General features: G+C 48.9%; 1 protein-coding gene across 1 annotated transcript in view; it reads right to left on the reverse strand.

Annotated features, from left to right (window-relative positions):
* Positions 1–10598, reverse strand: part of Ddhd1 (DDHD domain containing 1) — a 44985-nt gene extending 34387 nt beyond the window's left edge. The window contains exon 1 of the mRNA XM_055612304.1: positions 9750–10598. Within this exon, the coding sequence (XP_055468279.1) occupies positions 9750–10545 (796 nt within the window). The 5' untranslated portion in view covers positions 10546–10598. The remainder of the gene's footprint in view (positions 1–9749) is intronic.
* Between the last annotated feature and the right edge of the window lie 2498 nt (positions 10599–13096).

Consider the following 13096-nt stretch of genomic DNA (forward strand, 5'->3'; position numbering starts at 1 on the left):
AAATCCCTCCTGCAGTCAGGATTTCTTGGGCCACCAACTGAAGAGTAAGAAACTAAGGCCCCAGCTCAGATCTCTCCAATCAAATCCCCAGGGGTAAAACTTAAGGATCTGTGACTTCAACAGTTTTCCCATGCTAGGCTCCATGAGCTTTGCAAGCTGCTGTTCTAACACAAGACACTGTTCTAGAGACAGAGCCCAGCACGGGCATCACAGACTCAAGTCTTCCGCTGCCTTCACCCCACCTGGTTATAGACAAGCCCTCAATATGTGATACTTCAGTGTGATTCCTTGAACTTTCCGGTGACAAAAACAAGCTTAAGACAGGCACCTGGAAAGAGTACGTCCACAAATGTGTGAGCGTCAGCAAGTTTAAGCCAAAGTGGCTCTTGTGGAGCTATAGCTTTCCACACCTCTTTCTCACAAAAACAAAACAAAACACACAAACAAACAAACAAAAACAACAGGTCTATCACATCACTTTTAATTTCCAGGAGACAAGGCTTCCAGGTTTAAAAAAAAAATGACAATAGCTTAGCTATCCCAATCACCATTCACCCAGCCATGCAAGACTCTATGTATGTTTCCTCTGAATCCTCTAACACAGGAGTGATCCCCATTTACAAAAAAAGAAACTAGGCCGCGGGCCGCAGCTCGTTCAGTCATGTAACTACAGTAAACCAAGGGTGTCACTAGAGAAATCCAACCACAAACATCTGCTCTCTGAGCCTGCTCAGTTTTTACTGGCAATTCTGGAAAACAGTCTCAAATCCCTCGATTAAGAGTAAATTCTAGGGTATTCAAGTTAGTCTGCTAGATGCTGTTAGTCACAGCTGTCACTACCTGGTGGCTCAGCTGGAGGTCAGCAAAAGGAACCCTGTGAAGTTTCCAGGCTGGGGCCTCCGCTGTAAGAGCGATAGTTGTGAACCATTTTTCTTTGCCAACATGGCAGAAAAACAGTGGCATTACTGGCTTTAACTCAACTGAAAACTGAGCAGTCTTTTAACATTTTCTATTGTATCAAAAACCCAGAAGGTGGTAGAGATGGCCTGAATGGGTGGGTAGTCGGTCTCTCAGAAGCAGATCCTACAATACATACCCCCCCCCCCCCAGCAGTGGACTGCAGGAGGACAGCTGAGGTACTTCTCTAAGGTCCAGGCCGGGGAGACCCTAGACAGCTCACACACACTTTTCAGAGGTCCGAGAGATCACGGAGAAACCGCAGCTTCAGGATCAGGCAACCATGACTGGAACTTGAGGTCTCTACCTACTTGATTGGTGGTTATCAAAATAGGCCAAAAAAAAAAAAAAAAAAAAAAAAGAAGAAGACTTCAGTTAAGGGAGCCAAGAATGTCAGGTAGCATACAGGTTTAAAGGGAGAGACTGGCAGGAAGGTGCGGAGCCTTTACTTCTGCACTGCATGGCTAAGAGGCCGATGACACTGTCCACATCCTATGGGAGAAACAAAAGCACACATGATCCACGTTACCTACAGACACACAGACAGGCGTGTGCAGAGCTGGCTCCAGCAGCTCTTCAGTCTTAATTTTAAGCGCTGCGCAATGCAGCTTCTCTAGAAACTGAGGCGGAGGAGGCAGGAAATCAGACTGCAGAGCTGCAGGGCAAGGAAAGGTGATGTGAAAACCAAAGCCTTCAACTAACTTCCCTGGCGTGTGTGAGCTATCTTCTTGGATAGGCTGGAGGTCTTTTTTAAGACAGAATCTGGCCAGGTAGTGAGAGTCCCAAACAAGTCCGCCCACGGCACAGTGCTGGGCATTCACCGCACACTGGGCAGGCTGCACACCAGAAAGTGTAGTAGTCGGTGCAGCTCACTGCGCTACTTCTTCCTCAAGTACCTTTTATAGTGTCAGGCAGGTCCCTGGCGCTCACTTGGCCGGCCAGCTCCCTCCATGTCCCAGTGTGAGATCCTGTCTCAAAAACCAAGGTGTCAGTGCTTGAGGAGTGACACTAGACTAGACTTCCTCTAGCTTCCGTGTTTATGAACACATACAATATACACATGAATGAATTAATGAACACACATGTGCAAATATACACAAAAAGATATTCAAAGCTCAGTAACAGGGGGCTTGCCTGGCATGTATGAGGCCCTGGGTGTATTCCCAGTATCATTAAACAACAGCATGTCTCAATTTCTTTCCTAATGAAAGGCAGAAAGCAAAACACGGGTAACTTGTGCTAATATTAGCTAAGAAATGTATGAGTGGTTGGCTGTAAAAAAAAAAAAAATGCCGAGGAAAGGCAAGTATCTGTTCATAGCTTTATTAGGGTTTCTGTGTATGAGCGAGCGCCTTGTCTGTCTGTATGTATATGTATCATGTGCATGGCTGGTGCCCACAGAAACCAAGAGGCCATCAGATTCCCTGGAAAAGAGTTAGGGATGGTAATGAGCTGCCATGTGTGTGCTAGGAATTGAACGTGGGTCCTTTGCAAAAGCAGTAATGCTTTTAACTGCTAAGCCATCTCTTTAGCCCCTGTTCATCAAAGGACATTACATTTGTCTTACTTAGGGCTAAGTGTACAACAACAGCTCATTTCAGCAGTGGACAGTCAAGCTGCCCAGTGTCCAGTAGGTGTTATTAAACATGCCTGAGCAGCCACACTTACTGTCTTTAGTCTGAGTGGCACCTACACTGGTTTACTTTGAAGTAGGCTCTTTCCAAAGATTGTCTTTTGATTCAAAACAAAGGCTTTGTTTTCTAAATCATAAACAAACTTGGAAGAAGGTTAAATATACTGCACAACAAAATGTAGATTTTGGGGGGTGGGAGATGGCTCAGCTGGTAAAATGCTTGCCTGAGCGCAAGCACAAAGACATGAGTTCAGATCCCTGTACCCACCTACAAAGTAGGGCACAGCAGCATATGCCCTGGAGAGGCAGAGACAGGAGGATCCCTGGGGCTTATTGTCCAGCCAGTCTGCTGGCAATTATGAGATAAAATAATGTCTCAAAAAATAAGGGGTGGAGCTGGGCACAGTGGCGCATGCCTGTTATCCCAGCACTCAGGAGGCAGAGGCAGAGGCAGAGGCAGAGGCAGAGGCAGAGGCAGAGGCAGAGGCAGACAGATTCTGTGAGTTCGAGGCCACTGGGTCTACAAAGTGAGTCCAGGACAGCCAAGGCTATTCTGAGAAGCCCTATCTTGAAAAACAACAACAACACCCTGCCCCCAAATAAGGGGAGGTAACAGATGGCTGCTAGGGAAGGGAGAGTCCTTTTTCTTCTGGGGGTATGGTCACTAGTAGGTTTACCATGCTCCAGTGGAGGGCCCTTACCCATGTGCTTATGGCCAGCACTAATTTGATTTAGTGGATCATAAAAATAAACAGGACATAAAGTTGGAGGAAGGACATGTTGAGGGTATTTGGAAGGCAGTGGAGTAGATGAATATGATCAAAATATGTTGTATAGATGTATAAAATTCTAGGTAAAAAAATTAGGTGTTGAGCAGTTCGGGGAGGTAACAAACATGGAAACATGGTGGCTGCCCTACACACATATATATATATATACACTCACAAATACAGGTTTAACCGAAGAAGCAGGTGGGCCCTGGGCCGAGCAGGTCCATGGGACAATGGATTTTGTCAGTAGATGAAGTGAAATGTGGCCACTTATAATAAGCAAGGATGGGACTCATCCAGCTACTTCCATCCTGAGGCGGAGACGCACTCCAGCTCTGCTGTCCGTGCACCAGTGGCAGCCACTGGGCGGCAGGGTGCAGGGTTCTGACACCTCAGGTTTTACAGAGTTCATCTGTTCTTGGTCTTGTCCCGTGTACAGAGCAAGTCTGTATCAACGTTTAAAACACTGGTCCATAGAACAGACAAAGGGAACAGCAGTATTATAGATTTCTACTCACACAGTAGGAAAGATTGTATCCAAGCACTTAAGAGCCCAGCTGACAAGTAGTCAGAAATGCCATCTAGCCTGGCGGTGGTGGCCCAGGCCTTCCACCCCAAGTACTCAGAGGCAGAGGCCAGCCTGGTCTGCAGAGCTAGTTCCAGGGCAGCTCGGGCTGTACAAAGCAAGCCTGTCTCCAAAGCCAAGCCAAGCCAAGCCAAAGCAAAACCCAGAAGCGCCATCTACCATTCAGATGCAATTTACATTTCTCCAGTATTCTTGGGTATTTCTGGTTATGGGATAAAGAAGTACCAATAAAAATGTAATTCCCAAAGGCTGGCCTGGCCTCTATGGTTGCTTTCTGGAGTTAATCTGAACCTATCAGAATAACAATTATAAAGATATTTCAATGTGGCTTAATAAGACTTTAGGATAAACATTCATGAATATGAGAAATGGGGACTAGTACCTAGAAGAGAAACTTGCTGTTACCATTACATCTATCCTTCTGTTTGTCCATAGCTCTCTGACAGTCAACACCAGCTTTTTACTATCTTGTATTTTACTTGTCTCCTAATGTTGGCGTATCAGAAATATCTATGTACGTTCTTAGTCTCTATAGAGCACATTTGTCAGTGATGTAATGTGTGTGGTGGGTACAATTTGCCTTTAAAGATGCAGAACTAACAGAGCAGAGGTGGGGCTGGAGCCACGGCTCAGAGGTAAGAGTACTGGCTGCTCTTCCCAAGGAGTCGGATTTGAATGCCAGCACCCACACAGTGTTTCACCACCGTGTGCTACTTCAGTTCTCCAGCGATCTGATGCTCTCTTCTGATTTCTATAGCATGGACATGGTTCACACACATACGTGCAGGCAAGATACACATGAAATAAGTCAGTCTAATGAAAATACTCTTTCTACCTTTTAACAGAACTTTTAGGAATATAGCATGGCAAAAGAGCCAGGACTGTCTGACTCTGTGCCTTTCATCAGTGTTGTTGGTTTTCCTGATAACATGTTTAAGTTCTATCATGCTCCTGGAAAGATGAAGGTCTTAGGACAGATTCCCCAGCTACCCAGGCTTTTAGCACTACTTTCTTCTGCCAGCAATCTCCACCTTGGGATTCTTGTGAAGTCTCCGCTCCCCTCCCTCAGGCCCTCCCTCTCCACTCCCTTTAGTGTCTACCCTGAGGATGCTTGGCCAGCACATCCAGTCTTTTCTTGCTCTCTACAAAAAGCCATCGGCTGTAGGGTTCCCAACATAAAAGGCCTCAACCAAACACAAAACACAGGCATTGATGGAGAAATGAAAGGTCCAGGAAGTAAATTCTAAGAGAGGAAAGAGCACAAAGTGTCTTTTATAATACAACAGTCCATGAAGAAAGAGGAGGGGCTTGGCAGAGAGAGATCCATCCTGAACACTGACTTAAAGCACTTGTGTAACAGGCACGATTACATTCATGCCACACAGAAACAAGGTGAATCCGATAAATGACACAAGAATTGTTTTTGTAACTAACAGCAAAGATGGACAGGGTCTTGAATGGGGAGTGCCAGGTCCTGGCCTCGGTATAAGGCAGCAGCAGCCAGGACATCCTGTGCTGCTTCAGGGGGTCCCTGAAAAGCATCCCAACAGACTTGACCTGGAATGGGTCTGTAGGTCACAACACTTTTACCCGGCTCTGTAAAGGCGTGCTCAAAGGTGCTCCCTTATCCATCTACTGCGAAATTCTTAGGCACGTTCGCAGGGTTAGGCCTATTAATATAACAATCATTAATACTGATAATTAATACTGATATTGGAAGGGGTCTCTAAACCACTTACAATCCTGTTTTGGAGGCAGAAATTGATCAAGAGTGCCTAGAATATTCTTGGACTCTGTTCCCTTCTCTCATGATACCTGTGCTACACTCCTGAATAGGTTACATTTATACTAAATTATTGAACATATATTTGAGAAAAACCCCTATAATGTTTAAAATCCTGTTTTGTGAGGAATACAACGTTCCTTTCATTTTAACAGCCACAAAGATAACAGACTAGTTTTTAAAGTACTTGACAGCATACATGAAAACTATGAAATGTCTATAGAGCCAGAAAGGGGGACAAACCTGTGGCTAGTAGCTGACTGTTTCTGGAAACTACACATTTCACAGAAACATATGTGGCCAATTAATTTCTTCAGTGAATAAAAATTATACACTCTCCAGTGAGTAGTGTGCACATCATTCCACAAAACAGCAGCGGCACTGTTTTAAGCTCAGGAAACATCTCTAGTTCCAGACGTCTTCCCCTAAGTCTGTGAGTAAGTTCTTTGGCAACTTTCTTGCCAATACCCTTTACAAATACCCTGTCCTCTCTGATGAGGACAAGGCCAGCAACATGCTTGGAGCACACAGTTTTACAGTGGTCACTTTCTCATCTTTGTTAGGTGCACAGCTCTCTGAGGTCCACACACAGCTAGCTGCGCACAAGCAGCACCGTACCATGTCACAGACAATTCTCAAAAAAGCAGCTGAGAAGGGACACTGCAGCAAGGGAGGTCACCTAGCCAGTGCTCAGCAATGGTGAGCTTTTATCTACAATGTCCACACGCACTCATAAGAGCACGTAAGCAGATAACAAATGTCTTACTGCTGTTTTCATCTGGATGAACTTCCTAGCTGTAGAAGGCAAATGCTGCTGCCTGTCTGACAGAAGCCCAAGTGCAAACTGTCTATGAGTAAAGCTCAGAAGGAAGGGTAAATTAACACTTTTACACAGGACAGGGCTAGCTCATTCCCTAATGCCAAGAAACGGTTGGTTGAATCAGACAGAAACAAACAGACAGACCTCAACAACAGACAGACATCTACTACCCTACTAAGGTCCTACTGAATTTTTTTTCTTTTTCTTTTAAAAACCTTTCATTACCACCATTCAGTGTTTCCCAAAGAGTAAAAAGGGAAAATACTATGGGAAAGGTCAAAAGCTATATAGCTCTGTCATTTGAGGAAAGGATGAGACTACCATACAGGGAGAGAATTCTTCCCAAAAGGTGTGAAAACCTATGTAATACACAGAAACTTAGGAAACCAATTCAAATAAAGTCGCAGGGGACACCTAAACCCATCAGAAATCTCTTATGTTTATGTTACGACTCACAACAGCAATAAAATTACAGTTATGAAGTAGCAATGAAAATAATTTTATAGTTGGGGGTCACAATAACATGAGGAATTGCATTAAAGGAAAGGTTGAGAACCACTGGATTATAAGATGCCCTCGACATCCACAGGATTGTATACTGTAAAGAGTTGATCAGAAAATACTAAAACAGGGGAGGAGGACCTCCCCTATCAGTAGACTAGGGGATGGCATGGGAGAAAAAGACTGAGGGACAGGAAAGGGACTAGGGAATGAGCTACAGCTGGGATACAAAGTGAATGAATTGTAATAAATTTAAAAACAAAATAAAATAAAGAAAAGAAAATACTGAAACAAAAACAGAATAGTTTTACAAGTAATTTATGAGCTATAACTGGCCTCAAAACAACTGCATTAGGGAAGAAAACTGAAGAGGCCCAAGTCCACATGACTTCACATTTATTTTGTCAGCCATCACCATTTCCCTACTGATTTATAACATATATTCTGCTTTCTCGTCTCAACCCAACTCTGCACAGGCACGAATCACCCTTAATACAGAGCCTTCACTTTGGCTGTGCTAAAGTCCAAACCCAGCAGTGCACAATCCTCCTGGGCAGCGTTCTCCCTAGCGTGCTGCTCACCAGCCCTCACACACCCCACACCTCTGGGGTGGTCAGATCCAAGCCCACACTGTTGTCTGAGTCCCACGGGTGCGGGTGGCCTTTGTATCTTCAACTCCTGGGCAATTTCATGCCTGTGTGTCCTTGAATGCGCTGGCCCCGACTGAGGTGATTTCCTTTCCCTAGCCCCAGCTTCTTCTGACTGGAGCCAACCTCGGGACTCAAGTGTTACATCCTTGGCAGACATCACCCTCGGAGACGGGTGAAACTGTTTAGATATGGCACTGTGTTCCCTCTCTAAGGAGCTGCTTGCCGCATCTCTTTCTAGCTGAGTGACCTTGGTCAAGTTCATTAATAACACTGGGACGTCCTCATATGCTGAAAGTCAACATCAATTTGCTGTCAGTAAAGACCGTTAAAATTATTCTGTGACCAGTAAGGCATTACAACATGTACACATCACCCAAGCACCCAAAGTCTAAGCTAAGGGTGAAGCAGTTCCCCTTTCTAGGATGTTCTAGAATGTTCTGCATGCTCAACCTTTAAAACAAATGTATTATTTTTACTATATGGGCATTGCTATTTTGCCTGCATGTATGTCTGTGTGGGGGTGTCAGATCCTGGAGTTACAGTTGTGAGCTGCCATGTGGGATTTGAACCTGGGTCCTCTTGAACAGTTAAGTGCTCATAACAGCTGGGCCATCTCTCCAGCCCCTCACCCTTCTGTCTGAGTCCACTCTAAGTTGTATGCTTCTATCTACAGGAAAGGCCCTTGGTGATATATGGATCATTTAAAAAGACACGAAATGGGACTCCTCTGAAAGATATGGGTTTTCTAAAAATGTGCACAGGAGTATTACGCTAGCAGATAGAGCTGCTAAGCAAATATGCAAATGAATGAATGAATGCAAGGGTGCCTTGTCCTCAGTGAGCTTATAATCAAGAGGTGACATAACAGCGTCTCATCTTTAAAAAAAGTAACAGGTGGCTTTATTGTCATCAAGCGTGGAAAGAAGTTTCCTGCTAAGCTACTTTTCCCCGACTTGGCATGTGCTGAACTTGCCATCTTAGTTTCTTGCACTTAACATATATGCATTGGCACTGTCAGCATCATTGATGCAATTCAATACCAAGTCATCTAATAGCTATGGCACCAGGTTTTATGAGTACAAAGATACAGTTGGTGGACTCTGCCCAGAGCCACTAAATACATTGAAAGGGAGCTAAGCCATCAACACATGTGATTAATATACGTCAGAATAACCTAAGATACACAGAGGGCCTAAAGAGCAGGAGACATTTGAGTGAGGGCACTGAACCCCGTACAGTTAATACTGTATGTTACCAATTACTGATGGCTTCTGCTACTGTTATATAACACATACACCAATACATATGCTGCACACTGTAGCAGACAGTTCTGGACGGCCTTTCTCCTTATTCTGATTTTAGGCCTACTTATGTTGTCTAAGCATTTGTTGTTCATAAGGAAAGGCTGTTCAGACCTTTATGACAGTCCCATTTAACAGATGAGAAAACTGAGGCGTAGGTCTTGCAATTTTTCCAGGTTAAGAAAAATAGGTAAACAGGACTCAAGACAGACAAGAGCATTCCACATGGAGGGCACAGACCCACTTCCCGGAGCCGTTTTCTGCCCAACACATCCAGTGGGAATACCCAGCAGGTAGCTCTCCTTTCCCGCCGGGGCTTTTCGCTTCCCGGGTCTCTAACCGAGCTGTTGATTCCCATAAAGACACTCTCTCAAACCTTCCCACTCATTCCGGGGCACGTTACTGAAATCACGAGCCCTTCCGGAGAGGTGAGACCGAATCAGATATCCAGGTGGACAAAGCCCCTGGTGGAGTCAAGAAACTAAAGCTCCCGGCCTGGGGATCCGTTCCTGGATCCCCTCCAGGGGATGGCAGCAGCGCCCGGCTCACCCAGGAGGCGCCATCCCCGGCGGCATCCTCCCCTGCTGACCCCCCTGGCAGCTCGGGCGCTGCCATCTGCCTGCTCTTCCACCCTTCACCTGCCGACGCCCCAGCGCAGCTGCATCCCAACCCGACCGCCGGCAGGCAGGCATCGCGGGGCGACCCGAGCCCCCCGGCCGGGTCCTGGCCGGCCCCGGCCGCCACTTACGGTTCCAGTACACCGGGTAGCACTCTCCTTGAGTGACGTCCACCTCGTAGAGGCCGCCGCGCACGCACACCGGCTCGATGGTCACCAGCTCCTCCATCTCCGGCTCGGGCACCGACGCGCGCGGGCAGAAGCCGCAGGCGCGGTCCTCGTCATCTTCCTCCGGGAAGCCGGGGGCCGGGCCGCACGCCGCGTCCCCGTCGCGGCCCTCCGCGCGAGCCCGGGCGCCCGTGGTCTGCAGCAGGGTCCGGAAGGCGAGCTCGATGCGCAGCGAGTCGTAGCCGATGAAGGGCTTCCAGGTCTTCTTGTCCTCCTTGTAGAACCAGCGCACCTCCTCGGGCCCCAGCTCCGTCACCACCTCGTAGCGGTGCCGGGCGGCCGCGCCGCCGGGCCGGGCGCGCTTCCTGTCCCCGGGGCCCCCTCCCGCCGCCCCGCCGCCCCCCGAGTTCGGGGCGACCAGCGGCGGCGGGGGCGAGGAGGAGCCGCCGCCGCCCGCGCTCTCGCCCTCGCTGAAGTAGCGCAGCGACGACCCCGACTCGGCCGAGCTGAAGTCGTAGGTGTCGTCGCTGAGGCACGGGTCCAGGGCCAGGTGGCTCAGGTCGTCGGCGCCCGGGGCCAGCAGGGAATCCGCGCGCAGCAGCGCCAGCTGCACGCCGTCGCCCGGCTGGTGCTCGAAGCAGCAGCCGCCGCCGCCGCCGCCGCCGCGGCCGAACGCGCCCGCCGCGTCCGAGCCCAGCTCCCAGGCGCCGCGGCCGTTACGCTCGGGGCTCCGCGGGGCGCCGCGGCCCGGGTAGTTCATGCCGCCGGCGCTTCCGCCACACGCGCATCCGCCGCCGCCGCCGCCCTCTCCGCCCGGACTTTATAATCTTTCAAATCCCGAGCACGGCAGCAGCTGCGGCCCAGGCGACTCCGCCTCCCCGCAGGCTCCCGGGCAGCCGCAGCGCCCGGCCGAGGCCCGCCCCATTGTTACGCACCCCTGCGTGGGCGGGGCCCGAGCGAGGCCACGCCCACGGGCCGCGCGCGCACCGCCCCGGAAGGCCCGAGCCGCTAGTCGAGCGCGCGCTCGGCGGGGCCGGGCGCCCTGCCTGGAAGCGCGGGTCAGGTGGGGTCGCCACGATCTCGGCCTCAGTGGAGCCCGGGCCTCTCGGCTCTGAGGCTCCGCCCCTCGCTTCCACGCCCCTAGATACCAGCCGGAATGAGGCTTTCTCCCACACGTCTCTACACATCGGGGTCATGAGCCCCGGGGCTGATCAGCTGTGTGCCCGGAGGGGTCCTGGAAGTTGCTGGCTCGCGTTCCTGGCTTTAGGTCCTCTTGCAGCCCTCGCAAGACCTGCTTGGTCACCTGGTCTGGCCCTTTCCCAACCTTCTGCCCACACAGAAGGAAGGCACTCCACCCTATGCCTGCTGCTCACCTGGGCAACTCTACTCCCACTTAGAAAAAGGAGTCCCAGCAGCCCTGGGCCAGCTCTTAGGATTGCTTACCCTCTTGTACTTAGGCTTCCGGCTTTTTCCCTGTTGCAGTAAGACTTTGGATGGAAACCAAGTCCCTACGTCTTAGTATTTATCCATTCAGCCTGTGCACGCTCGGTTATAACTGGCAATGCCAGCTAGGTGTGATATAGATTGAAAAACAAAAACAAAAACCTCGGTTCTAGACTCAGCTTTGCCACTCCCAGACAAGGCACGTAATCTCCTTGATCTGTTTGGCTTATTCGTCGGTATAATTAAGAGATCATTGTACCGGATGGGATGGTCTCTAGCAGTGCCCAGCAGTGATTCTGTGACCTTTAAGCCTTTCCAGATTTGGTTTTGTTTCTATTTGATTCTTAGTGCACCTCTGATTCTGTAGCACCCCTGGGGTTAAGGGAAACACTGAGGCTGCCATACATTAATTTCTGAGGCATCGAAAAGAGACAGAAGGCAGAAAGAGACCAGAGTCTGACCTCAACAGACAGAACAGTTTATTTCAAACAGGAAAGGACAGATACTCTCCTGAGGAAATGAGTTGTCTTGGAAGGGAGAAGCTATCTGGGGCCCTTTAGAGAGGCAAGTGGGAGACTTGGAAATGAGGAAGTTCTTGGAACCGTAGGCTATGTGTGGGTCTGTGATCTTTCCTGAAATTGGCTGTTTTTGGCAAGACCGCTCATCTTGGGCTATCCCAGCAGACATTCCTAGATCGTGACTGACAGATGAGGTTGGTCAGGGTCAGCTGTAACCTCATAGGAACCCCGTTTAATGAGGCACTCTGTCACCTCAGACAATTCTCTTAACTGAAAGGTTTTTGTTTTATAAGCCCATCCCTATGTTGAGAATCCCTGGAAAACAATCTCCAAACTTGTTCTTAGTACAAGACTAGACGGTCCTCACTGTTAACATTTACTTTGTGGAATCGGGTCAGTAGGGCACGTCGTCTTGCTCTTAGGATGTGGCCTGTCAGAGGTCATTCCGAGTCATTATTTAAATCAGGATCATCTCTGCCGTGTTCAGAGCTTTTCGTAGGGCTCTGTTAAAGGCCCTGCTCTCTGCGGGCAGATGCAGAGAGAGACGTGGAGGCTCGTGGTGAGTAGAGGAGCATAGGCTGCACTGTCTGACCTGTGCATAACCCAGTGAGCAGTCTGTCCAGTTGCACATGCCAGCACCAGTAACAAAGCGTCCACACTAGAGTCCCTGCAGCCCAAATTCCGTCCCAGCGTTTCTGTTGACAGTATGCAGAATAAAAAATTGGATATGAACTTTGAGCTGATTGCTATTCGTGAAGGCATCAATTCCACACTGTTCTGGTAGTTATCTATGGACAGGCACTTCTGTATTAGCTTCTGATGCCAAAGAGAGCCAGGAACCTATAGCTTGGAGGGGAAGGGATCTTGATAAGTAAAAACAGATATTATATTAAAGTGTAATTAAAATAGTAGACATCAGTGTTAAGTCTCAGACCCTGGGACAAGGGGCTGAAGTGCCTATTAACATATCAAAGCAGACCTGGCACAGGTTCTCCCAGCACCCCCCCCCCAGTCCCTACTTGTTGCAGAGTATGACTAGCATAGCCCCACCTACCCCAGACCCTCCAGCCCTTTCCCTATAGAATCCAGCTATTTGGGGTGACCGTTTTGTACCTTTGGCCTCTCAGCTGCTGCACCCAGGTCCTCTTTCCCCTCTCCTCCTTCCCCCTCTGCCCCACCCCAAGGCTCAGCTCAGCCTGGTCATGTCCACTCTGGACTGTACCAGATGTCTCTATGGCTGTGCTCTCCCACGTGTCTATAATAAACCTTCTCCGCCATACCTAGGAGCAGTCATGGCCCTCTTTCTTTCTTTCTTTCTTTCTTTCTTTCTTTCTTTCTTTCTTTCTTTCT

The sequence above is a fragment of the Psammomys obesus genome, unplaced genomic scaffold (genome assembly GCF_907164565.1).
Source record: "Psammomys obesus unplaced genomic scaffold, mPsaObe1.curated_primary_1811, whole genome shotgun sequence".
NCBI classification, from domain to species: domain Eukaryota; kingdom Metazoa; phylum Chordata; class Mammalia; order Rodentia; family Muridae; genus Psammomys; species Psammomys obesus.